This window comes from Camellia sinensis, chromosome 2 (assembly GCF_055761805.1).
Source record: "Camellia sinensis isolate YWXY chromosome 2, ASM5576180v1, whole genome shotgun sequence".
In the NCBI taxonomy this organism is placed as follows: domain Eukaryota; kingdom Viridiplantae; phylum Streptophyta; class Magnoliopsida; order Ericales; family Theaceae; genus Camellia; species Camellia sinensis.
This window is the reverse complement of record NC_138962.1, coordinates 18,950,734-18,967,921: the sequence shown is the minus strand read 5'-3', so window position 1 is coordinate 18,967,921 and position 17,188 is coordinate 18,950,734. Positions and strand designations below refer to the sequence as shown.

Here is a 17,188-nt window from a genome sequence, read left to right as displayed (position 1 = left end):
AGCATAAGCTATAACCTTCCCATTCTGCATTAAAACACATCCCAAACCCTTATGAGAAGCATCACTAAATACAGTATAACCATCCGTACCTGAGGGTAAGGTAAGAACCGGTGCAGTCACTAATTGAGTTTTCAGCTCCTGGAAAGCAGATTCTCTTTGGTCAGTCCAGTCAAATGATGTCCCCTTCTGAGCTAACTGAGTCAATGGTAGGGCAATTTTGGAGAAATCTTTGACAAATCTTCTGTAATATCCAGCCAATCCCAAAAAGCTTCGGACTTCAGTCACATTTGTTGGTCTAGGCCAGTTCACTACAGCTTCAATTTTCTGCGGATCAACAGAAATTCCATTTTTGCTAACAACATGCCCCAGAAACATAACATGGTCAAGCCAAAATTCACATTTAGACAGTTTAGCATACAGTTTCTGTTCTCTTAAGGTTTGTAGGGCAAGTCTCAGATGATGTTCATGCTGTTCTATACTTTTGGAGTAAATCAATATGTCATCGATAAATACAACAATAAAGTCATCAAGGTATGGTTTAAAAATTCTGTTCATAAGGTCCATAAAGGCAGCAGGGGCATTCGTGACCCCAAAAGGCATAACCAAAAATTCGTAGTGTCCATACCTCGTTCTAAAAGCAGTTTTATCGATGTCTTCCGGTTTAACCTTCAGTTGATGGTACCCCGATCTGAGATCAATCTTAGAAAACACTTGTGCACCCTGTAACTGATCAAATAAATCATCAATGCGTGGCAAAGGGTATTTGTTCTTTACAGTTACCTTATTCAGTTCACGGTAGTCAATGCACAGTCTCAGTGAGCCATCTTTCTTCTTGACAAACAAAACAGGAGCACCCCATGGTGAAGTGCTAGGTCTGATAAACTTTTTGTCTAATAGTTCTTGCAGTTGCACTTTCAGTTCTTTCAGTTCAGTTGGAGCCATTCGGTAAGGAGCTTTAGAAACTGGTTGTGTTCCGGGAATCATATCAACGGTAAATTCAATCTCCCTATCAGTCAAATCTCCTGGAAGATTATCTGGAAAAACATCTGGAAATTCCCTGACTATAGGAATACAATTCACATCAGTTTTAACACTATCATCAGTAGACACAGTCAGTACAGAACACAGATATCCTTTACATCCCTTTCTAATTAGTTTAACAGCCTTCACTGACGAAATCAAATACGGAGGAGGTACTACTCCACTCCCATTAAACACAAATGCAGGCAGACCAGGTGGACGGAAAACAACTTGCTTGGTCACACAGTCAATAGTGGCATGATATTTTTGTAACCAATCCATCCCCAATATTACGTCAAAATGATCAATGTTCAATGGCAGTAAATCAATAAACAGATGCATATCCCCAACAATAATTTCACATGCGGGGTACATATAAGCACATGTCATGGATCCCCCTACGGGTGATGATACGGCTAGCAGATAGTTCATAGGTTCTAAGGGTCTATTCAATTTCCGTGAAAAAGCATGCGATACATAAGAATGCGTAGACCCCGAATCAATCAATACATATGCATTTTGCATACAGATAGAGAGGATACCTGACACAACGGTCTCGGTATTCTGCACATCTCCCGGTACTAGTGCGAACACTCGGCCTTGCCTCACAGGCTCTTTCCCGGTAGCTTTAGGGTTAGGCTTTGGTGGAGCATTTGATGCTGCTGCGCTTGGTGCAGCTTTACCACTGGCTTGTGGAGCAGAGGGGCAGTCTTTAACCATGTGGCCCACCTTGCCACACCTGTAACAGGCTCCAGATATTCTGTAACAGACTCCCTTGTGCTTCTTGCCACACTCAGGACAGGGTGGTATGAATCCACTCCCTTGGCTGGGGCTAATTGTCAACCCCGTATTCTGTTTCTTGTTGGCTGGGTTGTGCTTGCCTTTCTTGAATTTGAAACCCTGCCTTTTACCATGCCATTCAGTTGTTGGTGTTTCAGATTGTTTCACTGCTGCAATGTTCGACTCGGCCATCAATGCTCGGTCGAGAACACCCACAAAAGTCGGTAGTTTCAAAACATTTATTCGGTCAAGGATTGCAACATTAAGGCCGCCTTCAGATTTTCTGGCCTTCTTATACTCAGTATCCACCATATGCGGTGCATAACGGGCAAGCTCAGTAAATTTGGTTTCATACTCTGCAACGGACATTGTGCCCTGCTTCAGCTGTTCAAATTCAGTCACTTTTCTATCCCTGACACACTGAGGGAAATACTTTTCAAAGAAGGACTCCTTGAACTGAGCCCAAGTCATAACAGCATTTGTATCACGGATCAACATCCACCACCTTCTAGCTTCTTCTTGTAGGGTGAAGGTAGCTAACAGTACTTTGTTCGCTTCTGAGCACGGAAACACTTCGAATAATTTTTCTGTTTCAAGCACCCAAGCTTCAGCCTTTAACGGTTCGAGGCCTCCCTGAAAGGATGGCGGTTTCATCTTGCTGAATTTATGGGTGAGAGCAATAATATCCCCATCATCCACATTCACATTAGGTTCCGGCTGTACCGGAGGAGGAGGAGGCTGTTGGTTCTGTTGCTCAAGTCTAGCAGTTATCAGTTCTATCATTCTTTCCATTCTTTCCATTCTTGCCTCGGTAGACGAGGACTCGGGTTCATTTGCATTGTCCATTTCACTATAAGCAGTTATAACCGTTTTAAACATAAGCAGTCATTTGTTTAACAGTTTAACACATTAACAGATATTCAGTCATAACATAACCACACACTTATCATGTTCATGAGATGCCCTAATCACTTTTCTAGGACACCCTATAGCTCATTTGGACACGTGTGTGCGGTATAACTCGTGGTTAAGTATCGCTCTGATACCACTCTGTCACGACCCAAACCCGGCCCTATGGGTTTAGTACCGTAACCGGCCAGTAATCCGAGATTACCGAAGGCCTGCTTAACAGTAATACAGTAAAACAGAGTACAGGGCCTGGCGGAAGCCAATACAGTAATTAAACAATGTCCAATGAGCTGTGACAGTCTGTATGCCAAAAAGGTTTTTCATGCATTCATACATAAACAGTACAGAAAGCATTCCGTCTGTACAAAACAGTACGGTCTATACAAAATTTACAATCACACAGTACAGGGACCTAATCCCTTGATAACAGTACGGTAACAGTCAGTCTATACAGAACAGTCAGACAGTATGGAGACAGGCGGGGGAAAAACAAACAGAACACCCCCAAGCCATAGCACGGCAACACGGAACCTCGCAGTGAGGCACATAGGCTGGCTTGACAAAACTGGAGTTACCCTGACGCTCCTAGCTCCGATCTGGTGCCTGTACACCTACATATATATATGAGCAGTGAGCTAAAGCCCAGTGAATAACATAATGCGTAAAGGGGTTTAGAATGAATGTCCTTACAGTGATGAAAACAGTTCAATTCAATCAGTATTTCAGTTGTTCAGTACAGTAAACAGTCATATGTGGTACATCCATTAGCATAACAGTAACAGTAGGTCTTAAAAGACCGAACAGTAATGATGGCCATCAGTCAGTAAACAGTAGTGGTTCCACGAGGGAACCGACAGAGATTTCTGTCACAGTAACAGTAAACAGTAGGTGCTAAGGATGCCACAATACAATTCAGAATATAGGACATACATTCATTCAGTTAACAGTAATCAGTTCAGAAAACAGTACAGTTCAGTTGTTCAGAAGATAATCATTTGTGAACATATCTTTACACAATCGTTACTCACAGAGTTCTGGGCTACAGTATGCTAGAGCGTGTCTCTCCAGTCGCCAACCCTACACAGTTAACAGATTGAACACACACTAAGCTACACAGCTGGGAAAGATGATAACTTAATCCCTAATTTGCCTTGGTGTGTTCTACATCTATATCCTCATTAAGATGTCTTAATCTGGGCCTAAGAATGCCTAGAATGGGATGAGGATGCAAAGATGTACATTGAAAAGTATTTTCAGAAAACAGAGTTCCGCTCGAGCTCAGGTTTCCCCGCTCGAGCGTACATGAAACAAAGGTACCCGCTCGAGCGTAAACTTTCCCGCTCGAGCGTACCATGAAAGTACTGGATGGGTGAAATCTCCGCTCGATGCCCGCTCGAGCGTGAGACCTGACTCCGCTCGAGCGCCCAATCCTCCGCTCGAGCGGACTGCAGAACAGTGCAGAGATACTGGATGCTCGAATTCTACGCTCGAGCGGTACTTCATCCGCTCGAGCGGAAGTGCAAAATCTGGAAAACCCAGATTGCACCTCCAAGCTCAAAACCAAGTTGTTAACAACTCAAAACCGATCCTCTTGGGCTCATTTTCTGGAAAACTCATATAAACACATGGAATAACATGATTCAAGCTCAATTTTGAGAAATCAAAGCCCAAGGGTGTTTAATTCAAACCCAATTTCAAACCAATTTCAAATCATTTTCAAGAACAATCTTCAAACATGACATGCATGATCTTAAATCATGTTCAAAGCTTCGATGCTGTTTCAAAAGAGGTCAAACCTTCAAAAATAAGATGAACTCATGGAGTATGACCAAAAGATGGACATGCATGTGATGAAACATGGACTACAACCTCCATACTCATCAATACTAACATGCATGCAAAGATTGAGCTTCAAATCAACAACAATGAGCCAAAATATGACTTAGTTCTACAATGAAGCATGAATCATGCAAGAATCAACTCAAAACATGAACAAGAAGACAATGGAGCTACCTTAAGTCTTGTAGTTCAAGAATGGAGCTCAACCATGCAATCTCTTCAACAATTTCTTCAATTTCCAAACGATTCACAAGCAAAATTGAGATGAAATCAACTCCTCAAGTCTCTCTCTCTCTAAGGTCGGCTAGACAAGAAGAAATGGCTGATGAAATGTTCTACAAGTGTGTACATAAGGCTCAAGTGTGTGTATTTGAGTGGACCACTAAGGGTGGCAATTCGGTAATTAAGTCAAACTCTTTAATTAGCTTATTTAATCTAATTTAATCATACCTAATCAATTTTCAGATAATTGTACTATAAAATCACATAAATTATGAGGGTCACGTAACATCAATCGGTTTCAGATTCGGCCGCCGATAAGGCCTTCAAATAGCAGTTTAAACATATAAACATGAACAGATAATCAGACAATCAAACAGATAGAATGCAATTAACTAACATATACTCAGTCAATTCAGTTTCAATTTCAGTCAGTCAGTTCAGTACTTAAATCAGTTCAATTATCAGTCAGTTATCAGTCATCATCAGTTCCGTTTAGCAATAATCGGTGATTATCGGTAATCAATCAGTCCCTAATCAGTAAACAGTATGAGGGTTGTTACAATCATGCATTGAGATGCGTGATTGGTGGCTCGAGAGCCAAGCACTGCACTCCTTTGAGCTTAAGACATAATAAGGGGTGTAGTTGCACACACATTTTCTTATAAATACACTGCTATGCCTCTATTAGTGCTCTATTGCAGCAAAGAGAGAATTTGCAGGAAGCAGTGGTCGATCGACCACTTAGTCTGTCGATCGGCTATCAAAATTGGTCGATAGCCAAAATCCCTGGTCGATGGCCACTCCTCTTGGCCGATCACCTCTCAGCATGTCCATAAGGTGGATCAGAAGTATCTTGGAGGTTGGCACAATTTTCAGAAGTCTAAAACAGTGCAAACAGAGGCATCACGAGGCACGGTGGTGGATTTCCGGGATGATGCAACCGAGCATGCATCATTCATCATTCCGAGGCAGAGTTGTGGCAGCCTATTCAGTTTCTTACTTAGCTGGTTTTGTAACTTAATTAATTTGATTAATTAGTTAAAGTTTTGTAATAATTAATTAGCTAAGTTAGTTAATTAGTTGTTTTATAATAATTAGTTTAATTAGCGTAGCTAGTTAGCTAAATTCATTCGGACCCTCCTCCGAGAGGGCGATATTGTAAATAAGTGTGCGTGTGTGTGATGCATGTCTTCCAATTCTACTTCTTTCTCCCTTTTATTTATCCGCTTTCAGTGGTTAGTTTTAGGGCATATTTCAATTAGCATCCTTATGCTAGCATGTTTGCATTCATTTATTTGTTTTGCATGCACCGGGATCGGCGCATCATACAAATTGCATTGCATTTCAATTCCTATTTGAATACATGTATCAATCGTTGCATTTCATATGACATTCTAGAATAGCTGAGCCTATCTTGGTTGCATTTTGCATGTGTTGCATTAGACATCTTAACATAGCTAGGATCATGCATTGATTACTAACTAGCTTCTGTTTTGGCTCGGAGTACACTGTGGGTGTTTATGCTTTAGCATCCTTGCATGCGTGTAAATGTTGCCATGATAGCATGCTTGCCATGAGGCTAACTGCTTAAGTGATTAACTGCTTGAATGCCTGTAGGTGAAGGCTTGATTGCCTGGATTGGAACAACTCGATGATTGCGAGTTTTAAGCCCATTTGAAGTGGCAAAATCATGTTTTTTCTAAGCCCACTTGAGAGTGGCAAATCCACGACTTAGCCTACTTGCGAGTAGCATTTTCAAACCATTTTCACAAACAAACATGAGTTGTTTTGTTCCAATCCGCGTGATTGAGTCTATACTTGTATGTTGTACGCATCACATAGTAATGATAGATTAATAATCGGAATAAGAATGCATGTGTTTTCAAAACCACATATCATGTTTTCAAAACCACATATCCGCGGGGGTGCTCATTTCATGACCTTCCCCCCTCGTACCCAAGTTCCCGAGCCGAGACAACTTTGGTGATGACGCACATGCGACCTTAAGCACGAGTCAGGGTTTCCTAAATTTTCCAAAACAAGATATTTAGGTGGCGACTCTGAAATCTGACAAAGCAGTCCATGTTTGGCATTTCTTGATTAAAATCGATTTTTTAAAATGATTTACCAGATTTGGACTCTTTGGTGATTTATTGGTCTCACATTGCACTTTGTGAGATTAGATTCAGAACCGTGACACGAGTCTGAACTGTAGTAGCTAAGAACTAACGATTCGCGCCCTCGCGCGCGGAGCGGAGTTTCGGACGGTCTACAATTGGAGGGATGATGAAAAAGATGGAGAGAAAGATCTGGAGTGCTATTCCATTAGTTGTACTATGGTCAGTTTGGAAGCATCAAAACGAATGTGTGTTCAAAGCTGCTAATCCAAATCTAAGTGAGCAATGTGAGTTGATTAAGATTAGGATTGCTTTGTGGATGAAACCATTATTGAAGGACTTTAACTTTTCAGTCCAATACATTATTTTCAATCTAAGATAGATTAGGATGTTCTAGTTGGCAACTTGGTTGAGTGCCCAATCTAGCAGGTGTTTTGTTTACAATCCTATATGCTGCTGTTTGGGGCAAGGGAAGAAGGAGTATACTAGGTGAAGTATTGTATCAGTAAGGAGGTTGAATGCTATGGATTAAGTCTGGTGTCCAGCAACAAATGCGCTATTTAGTTTCTGTGTGAAATTGAGAAGGTGAAGTATTGTATTAGTGTAATATCGTTGTTCTGTAATATGCTAATTAGTCCTTAACATGAATATGGTTATGTGTTTGATATGATTTTGTGTGCCATTATGTGAAAATATGTGATTTTGAATTTTTATCTGTTCACCGTAGGAATATCTGTTTGATTGTCTGCCTTGAAAATTAAATTAAAAGCCTTATCGGCTACGGAACCCGAAATTGATTACGCCATTGTGATTAGCGTAATTTTTAGAACCTACGGTGAAATTTAATTGAAAATTGATTCGGATCAAATTAATCAGATTAAATTAGTGTCCTAATGCTCAATTAATTGGTATTAAAATAATGTGTTTGAGTGGGGCCATATAAAAGGCCTTATTATGTTTAATTCCTCTCTTTAGTATCATTTTGGCTGAAATCAACTCTCTAAAGAAAGAGAGAGCTGACCTTGAGAGAGAGAGAGGAGGCACCTTTGTGTATTTTGGCTCAAGATTTGTGAATTGGGAAGGCTAGGTACAAGATTTAACAACCATTGTGAGAATTAAGGCTCCTAGGTAAGTAATCAACTCTTGACTCATGGATTTTAGTTTGAAATTTGTGAATTCAAAGTTGAATGTTGATAAAGAACATGTATTGAGTTGGTTTTGTTGAGTTTGAAGTCATGGAGTGCATACATGTGTATAATTGCCATGAATTTGTATAGCTGAGCATGAAAAATATGATCCATGTAGAATTGTGGCTAGAATCCATACTTGTGACCACCATTTGTACAATTTGAGTTGAAATGAAAGTTATATCTCACATGCATGTACCATTCATGAGAAGTATGAGCTTGAATGCATGAAATAGTTATGTTGAAAGTGAATTTAGTGTAGATTGGGACATGCATGTGATTAATTTGTGAAATTGAGCTCCATTGTGTTGTAATTTGGTGTTGGTACCATGTTAGTATATGATTATGTGAAGCTTGAGCCAAAAGCATGCGTCTAGAACCATTGAATGTCAAATTGGAGCTCAAGAACATGTTCTGGAAAACCCAGAAAATTCGATGTCCGCTCGAATTCAAGAAAGGGTGTCAGGGTTACTTGTGCTATGTGTTGTCTGAACAATCTGTAGATGTTGAATTGAATAATATCTCTATTGTTAGAGAATTTCTAGATGTGTTTCCAAATGAATTACCAGGGGAATTGGTAGATAGGGAGATAGAGTTTACTATTGAAACAGTGGACCCACAGAAAATATAAGCAATTGTGAATTGGCCCACACCGACGAATATAACAGAGGTTCGCAGTTTTATGGGCTTGGCCGGGTACTACAGGAGGTTTGTGAAGGACTTCTCGAAATTAGCTGTGCCACTTACCCAATTGACACGAAAAGGGCAACCGTTTGAATGGAACGACGAAAGAGAAGTTGCCTTTCATGAACTGAAAACAAGATTGACCACTGCACCAACTTTGACACTACCTTCAGGTACGGAGAATTTTGTAATTTTCAGTGATGCATCTTATAAAGGTATGGGTTGTGTATTAATGCAGAACATAAAGGTTATTGCTTACGCCTCCCGACAGTTGAGGCCACACGAGAAGAATTATCCAACACATGACCTAGAATTGGTCGCAGTTGTTTTTGCTTTGAAAATCTAGCGACATTATTTGTATGGAGCAAAGTGTAAAGTCTACACGGATCACAAAAGTCTGAAATACTTCTTCACATAGAAGGAGTTGAATATGCGACAGAGGAGATGGCTGGGATTGATAAAGGATTATGATTTAGAGATTCAGTATCACCCCGAGAAAGCTAACACAGTTGCTGATGCCTTGAGCAGAAAATCAATGGGGAGTATGGCCTGTTTGGTTACTAAACAGAAAGAGATCTTGCAAGATTTTGAGAAGTCTGAAATTGAAGTGATAATGTGTGAACATGGAGGATTGATAGCCGCTATTACAACCGAGCCGGCAATCATTGATGAAATCAAACAGAAACAGAAAGAGGATGAATTCCTCAAGAAGGTGATAGATGAATTTGAGACAAGTCCGAAAGCAGAGTTTGGCGTTGTAAATGAAGTGTTGAGATTTTGAAACCAAATGTGTGTCCCAGACATTCCGGAACTAAGGAAGAGGGTTTTAGATGAAGCCCACAAATCAGCGTTTGCTATGCATCCGGGTAACAATAAAATGTATCGGGATTTGAAACAGACCTATTGGTGGCCTAAGATGAAGAAAGAGATTGTAGAATATGTGTCCAAATGTCTTCAGTGTCAGCAAGTTAAAACTGAACATCAGAAACCAGGCGGTCTACTGCAACCTCTCCCTATTCCTGAATGGAAGTGGGAGCATGTGACTATGGATTTTGTTGTTGGCCTACCTCGGACTTCTCGAGGTATGGATTCTATTTGGGTTGTAGTTGATAGACTGACTAAATCTGCACATTTTTTTCCTGTCAAAACTACATTTAATGCTTATAGATTGGCTACTATTTATGTTGATGAGATCGTTCGTTTACACGAAGTTTCGGTATCTATTGTGTCGGATAGAGATCCAAAATTTGTATCTAGATTGTGGAAGAGTTTGAAGGAAGCTATGGGACGGAACTAAGGTTCAGTACTGCATTCCACCCACTGACAGATGGGCAATCGGAATGAACAATACAGACTTTGAAAGATATGTTTCGGATGTGTGCTTTAGATTTTCAGGAGAGTTGGGAAGACTATTTGCCACTTGCGAAATTTTCTTATAATAACAGCTTCCACTCCAGCATCGGTATGGCACCATACGAGGCTTTGTATGGTAGAAGGTGTAGATCACCAAATTTTTGGATAGAGGTCGGGGATAGAGCTTTACTCGGGCCTGAAATTGTGCAAGATACTTCTGAGAAAATCAAAACTATTCGGCAAAGGCTCAAAACAGCTCAAGACCGACAAAAGAACTATGCAGACGTTCGAAGAAGACCTCTTGAGTATGAGGTCGGTGACCACGTGTTTATCCTTGTGTCCCCAATGAAAAGCCAAGTTAGGTTTGGAAAGAAGGGCAAGTTGTTGCCCCGTTACATTGGGCCGTTTCAGATTCTGGAAAGGCTTGGTCCAGTTGCTTATAAAGTTGCTTTGCCACCAGGATTCGAACAAATCCATAATGTGTTTCACGTGTCGTTGTTGAGGGGTTACCTCTGAGACCCGTTTCATGTGATTGATTATCACTGGGTAGCTATTGATGAAAATATGGAATACGCCGAATGGCCGGAACGAATCGTTGACCGACAAGTGAAAACTCTGAGAAGCAAGTCCATCCCAATGGTGAAAGTGGAATGGAAAGAACACTATGGGACGGATGCCACGTGGGAAAAGGAGGATGAAATGCGACTACCCTACCCACATTTGTTTCCTGACGAAGGTAAATTAAGTTTGGAGGACCAAACTTCCTAAAGGGGGGAAGACTGTAATATCCTTGTTTTGTAATATGCTAATTGGTCCTTAACATGAATATGATTATGTGTTTGATATGATTTTATGTGCCATTATGTGAAAATATGTGATTTTAAATTTCTATCTGTTCACCGTAGAAATATTTGTTTGATTGTCTGCTTTGGAAATTAAATTGAAGGCCTTATTGGCCACGGAACCCGAAATTGATTATGCCATTGTGATTAGCATAATTTTTAGAGCCTACGGTGAAATTTAATTGAAAATTGATTCGGATCAAATTAATTAGTTTAAATTAGTGTCCTAGTGCTCAATTAATTGGTATTAAAATAATGTGTTTGAGTGGGGCCATATAAAAGGCCTTATTATGTTTAATTCCTCTCTTTAGTATGATTTTGGCTGAAATCAACTCTCTAAAGAAAGAGAGAGCCGACCTTGAGAGAGAGAGGAGGCACCTTTGTGTATTTTGGCTCAAGATTTGTGAATTGGGAAGGCTAGGTGCAAGTTTTAACCACCATTGTGAGAATTAAGGCTCCTAGGTGAGTAATCAACTCTTGACTCGTGGATTTTAGTTTGAAATTTGTGAATTCAAAGTTGAATGTTGATAAAGAACATGTATTGAGTTGGTTTTGTTGAGTTTGAAGTCATGGAGTGCATGCATGTGTATAATTGCCATGAATTTGTATAGTTGAGCATGAAAAATATGATCCATGTAGAATTATGGCTAGAATCCATACTTGTGATCACCATTTGTACAATTTGAGTTGAAATGGAAGTTATATCTCACATGCATGAACCATTCATGAGAAGTATGATCTTGAATGCATGAAATAGTTATGTTGAAAGTGAATTTGGTGTAGATTGGGACATGCATGTGATTAATTTGTGAAATTGAGCTCCATTGTGTTGTAATTTGGTGTTGGTACCATGTTAGTATATGATTATGTGAAGCTTGAGCCAAAAGCATGCGTCTAGAACCATTGAATGTCGAATTGGAGCTCAAGAACATGTTTTGGAAAACCCAGAAAATTCGATGTCCGCTCGAGCGGGGAAACCGCCGCTTAAGCGTGAATTTCGTGTTCCCAGTATTTTTGCAGAGTTGGATGTCCGCTCGAGCGGGAAGTTCACGCTCGAGCAGGGAGCTATGTAGATAGACCTTCAGCTCGAGCGCCAGACTTCACGATCGAGCGTAATTTCGATGCATCCAGCACTTTTGCAGACCTCACGGGTCCGCTCGAGCGGGGAAGTCCACGCTCAAGCGGGGACCCTGTTTTCTGAAATTTTGAAAAGGGATTCTAAGTTTCGTTTTCTGTCCTCTTTCACTTCTAAGTACTCCTAGGCATGCATTGAGCATTGTAATTGAGTTAAAGAGATAAGAATGAAACCTAAAGAGGAAAATGTGAATTTAGAACAGATTGAATTGTTTGTGACCCTTTTGTGTTCATGGAATGTATAGGGTCGAGCTCCAGGGCAAACCAACCAACCGATCACTGTGAGTAATATCTCAACAAAGATATCTGAAATATGTTGTTGTCCAAATTACTTACTTCTATGTAAGTTTTATAAGTTCGTTGATTTGATTTGTAGACAATGTTGCTATGCCAAATGAGTGGGCCAAAGGCCGTTTTGACACGAATGAATGGGCCAGAGGCCGTTTTGACACGAATGAATGGGCCAGAGGCCGTTTTGACACGAATGAATGGGCCAGAGGCCGTTTTGACACGAATGAATGAATGGGCCAGAGGCCGTATCGACATGAATAAATTAATGGGCCAGAGGCCGTTTTGACAAGAATAAATGAATGGGCCAAAGGCCAGTTTGATACGAATAAAGGAATGGGCCAAAGGCCAGTTTGACATAAATGAAAATATGAATTGGGCCCAAGGCCGTTTGAAGCATGTTGTACTGCATACCGTTTGTATAACTCCTTTAGTCGATATTATTCACTGAGTTTTTGTTCACGCTCATTCATGTGTTTTTAGGTGAGCCAAGAGAAGTCCAAACCCAGCCCCAGTGAAGTCTGTGAGGAACAACAAAGGTTTTGAAGAGTCATCCCTTGTGTCTCACGCACGAGACCCATCTTCGCCTTTTTGTCATTCTGTTTTATTTTGTCATGTGGGCGAAGTCTTTGAACATGTTGTATATAGTTTTCTTGGGTTGACTTAGACTTATACGATCTTGTATGTACAGAACCTTGTGTAGTACATATTTTGTTGTGAGTTATAAATATGCATATGTATGGTTTGTTATGATATGCCATGTAAGCACAGCTCTATAGACAATGTTTTTAACTGCTTCCGTTTGGCCTCCATTAGCTCTGTTAACATACATTTGGTTTGGTTTGAGACCGTAGGTAATCTCATGATTACTGGCCGATTATGTCCTCAACCCACGGGGGTGAGTTCGGGTCATGACAATCAGTAATGGAGGTTGAATGCTATGGCTTTGGCTCTTTCTATGAATGTTTGATTGTTTGGCTAATTGGAAGTTTTTGCTGGATGGAGTTAATGGCAGCAGGGTCCCTAGTGTGTTTCTTGGGTGATGTTGCTGCAGAAGTGTTGCTACTGTAGAGGTTTATTGTTGCTACTGCTGATGATGTAAAAGATTGTTTAGCTATTCTGTTTTTTTCTTACAGTGCTTTTGATTGGTTTCTCACCAATCTTGGGTCAAATGTTGGCATATGATTGTGCTTCCTTTGTGGTGCCAACCTAGTTAGGATCGTTGAGGTTAGCTATGATGCTTTGCATTTCCCTACTTTGTTGATGTAATTTTGCATGTATTGTGTTTTTTTCATCAATAAAGCTTTCGTTTTTTTCGCTGATAAAAAAAAAAAAAAAAGATTATATGTTGTTTTGCAAAATTGTAATTCAATCTTAATTAACTGTGTTTTTTAAACAAAAAATGATTGTATTTTTTAACTATCAGTAAATTTAATTTGTGACTGAGTTTTTGGACACTCCATTTTGATTACATGATGAGAAAGCATTTTTAAAAACTTATTTTGTTAATTAGCTTAAAAGCTTTTTTTTTTTTTCATTTTCATTTAAAAATTTATTTTGTTTATTTTGATGAGGTGCTATTTTTTTCAAACTTATTTTAAATACATAAATTTGAAAAAATGAAAAAAATACATAAATTTTTACAATTACATTTGATGAGGTGCTATTTTTTCTTTTTTGAATTTTTAAATGTTAATCTCATTGTTAATAGTGTTAAACACATTTTTTTTTTTTTTTGAACGTGATCAAGTAACAATTCAAATACTTCTCATTTAATTTGAATGTTGAGAAGAAAAATATAATAAAGAAGGATTAGGATCTCGAGATTGATTTCTAATGAATGATTTTTTTTTTTAATTTTTTATGTGATTAATTAGTTATTAAATAATTTTTTTTACAATGATGGATGAAGGGAGCCATCGCCCCTTAATAGCGACCCCCTGAAAAAGACAAATTTTATATCAAAGTATATGCAATAATGAATATTTCCTCCGTTTAATTTGTTAGTCCATTATTTTATTTTGAAATGTCTAAAATGATAGTCTCATTTAAAAAGTTAAAGTAAAAAATATTTTAATTTTTCAAAATTACTCCTTTTTAATTAATTATAAATATATTAAAAATGAAGGAGAAATATAGACTAGAGGGAACTGTTTGGGTTCATGGAGCCCATCACAAGTATCGTTTCGATGATCTGAATCGCTCAATTTACTAAGCATTTTGTGGATTTCATTCTTAAAAAAAATTAAATCGATCTGATAACTACTTGTATAATTTACCGTGTTTTTCACTAAAAAAAATTGACAACAATTATGTTTTAAAAAAATGAACCATATATTTTTTTATGACAAAAATAATAAATTGAATAAATTAAAGTTATGGGATATACCTAATTTTTTCTTTTTGTGAATAAAATATACGAAATGCCCGACAAATTAAACAATTCAGATTATCGAAATGAAACTTGTCAAGATCATTGATCCCATGAGTCCAAACAGCCCTTCTAAGCCTCCGTTTGGGAAGTGAGTTGGCTTTTTGGCTTTTTGACTTTTTTGACTATTTTAACCTGGGCTTAAAAGCTTGGTTTAGGAAGAACTTTTTTGTTTTTTGACTTTTTTGAGTTTTTTTGTGAGAGAAGAATGTAATGATTATGGGTTGGATGTGATGTTTTGTTTGTTATGGCTAAAATAGTCTATTTTGTTTTTTGTGGCTAAAATAGCCAAAAAAACCCAAACCATGGCTTCCCAAACGAAGCCTAATTCAGATTTTAAATCAGAAGAAATTGTCTTCCATTAAAAGATAGGGACATTAATAAAAAAAAAAATATTTTAAAATTTAAATTTCAATATAATGATCGTATCTCCCTTAAAAATGTTGGAACCAACAATATTGGGATGGATGGTGTATATAATTAAAGCCACAGTTAACCAAATTCTAGATACATACATAAATGCTTCTCCATTGTGTTCATTGCACACAAATAACAGAGAAGAAAAAAAGAGGAAAAAAAAGAGATGGGGAAGCTGCTCTCTGCAATTCTGATTCTATGTTCAATGGTGATTTCCGTGCCGGCGATTCACGGCATCGCCGAAGATCCAAAATCGGTTGAAAAGTGGCTCGACAACCTAACCCATTCAAAACAAAAGCTAACAAAGCTTCACTTCTACTTTCACGACATTGAAAGCGGAAACAACACAACTTCCATTCAAATCGCTCGAGCACCCAACAATAACAGCACATCCACAGCTGCTTTCGGTGGAATCAACATATTCGATAACGCAATGACAGTAGGGCCTAACATCACTTCCAAGCTGCTCGGCCGAGCTCAGGGTCTATTCGCTGCTTCTTCGCTCGGACCACAGAGTCTACTCATTACTATGAACTTGTTTTTCACAGAAGGAGAGTTTAATGGTAGCACTCTCGCGATCTTTGGTGGTGACCCAATATTAGATCAGTACCGTGAGATGTCTGTCGTAGGTGGTTCAGGTGAGTTTCGACTCGCACGAGGAATCGCAACCGCCAAGACTGTTGCAAACAATCCTGCGACGAACACCGCTGTTCTTGAGTTCCATGTTGTAGTTATTCATTATTAAGCTGTCTTCGATTGAGTGACCAACCATGTTTGTGTTTTTCAGTTTATGGTGTTGTGTTATTTTCACATAATTTTTTTCACAGAGAGACTATGATCGAATGAGTCTCACTTTTATCAATTTTCAATATTGGGCTGCGATTGAAATCCTTTTTTGTTTTTAATAGCTATTTTCAATAATAAATGATTAATAGTTCTTGGGAAATTCTATGCTTGGGGCATCTACCATACACACCCTGGATTATTGTATTGTTAAAAATGACTCATTGTAATGTTATTACTTAGTGCTCGTTTGACAATGATTTTTTTAATTTGTTTTTGATTTTTTTGACTTTTTTAACTTAAAACTTTTTTAGTCGTTTGGTATTCTTGCTTGACTTTTTTGGCTTTGAAATGGTGTATTTTTTTTTTGTCTTTTTGCTTATTTTGTTTTTTTGACATTTTTTTTTTGTCCTTTTGTGATTTTTTAGTCCAAAATGTTTACCAAACAACTCCTTATGATATTATTTTAAGTATAATTCAAGAGTTATTTGATTATACATTTTAGTTATAACTTAATTTTTTTTAGTTATAATTATCATAATATTAAGTTATGCCATTTATGATAACCAATCTTTCAAATAGCTTAACTTGTGTATGTGCCATAGTATTGCTCATAATTTTTATTCTATTACTTTAATGAGATAAATGGATATTTTTATTTAGTTGTTTATACTTTTCTATTCTTTGTTAGAATTTCTTCCCATATTGCAAGGTAAAATCAGAATGAAATATACTATTATGTAATCTTGAACTAATTTGGAAGTTATAAAAAGATGGTTATTAGATATTACTGTATTTTGTATTACTAGGTACATGACAAGAAATTATGTAATTTGGTGATACAAAATGGTAATTAAAAAACAGTGATACATATAATTTCACTACTAAAAATAAGACTTAATTGTTCAAGGTAATAGGACTAAATGATTATTTGGAGAAAAAAAGTGATACAAATTAATTTTTTCCAAAACAAAAATTGTGCAGCTAGACTTCTTATTTTTTCTTCTTCTTCTTTTTCCTCTCAGTTCCTATATTTCTTGTCTTTTGTTTACTACAGACTTTCCCTTAATTTTAATTTCCTGAATCTTTTTTCCTGGACTTTGTGGGTGATTAGCATCTTGTGTTCTGTAATATGTTGTCTGTATATAAGACAACTATCCTGGCTTGCTAAGAACTCAAAAT

At 38.1% G+C, this 17,188-nt stretch overlaps 1 protein-coding gene across 1 annotated transcript; it reads left to right on the top strand.

Moving 5' to 3' along the window:
* The first annotated feature begins 15,389 nt into the window (after window positions 1–15,389).
* On the top strand, window positions 15,390–15,968 carry LOC114290581 (dirigent protein 21). Its single transcript, XM_028234511.2, has one exon. The coding sequence runs from the start codon at window positions 15,390–15,392 to the stop codon at window positions 15,966–15,968; it is 579 nt and encodes a 192-aa protein (XP_028090312.2).
* Window positions 15,969–17,188: the final 1,220 nt, after the last annotated feature.

Excerpts from the sequence above, each read along its gene's own strand:
- LOC114290581 (XM_028234511.2), top strand. The coding sequence starts at position 15,390 with ATGGGGAAGCTGCTCTCTGCAATTCTGATTCTATGTTCAATGGTGATT.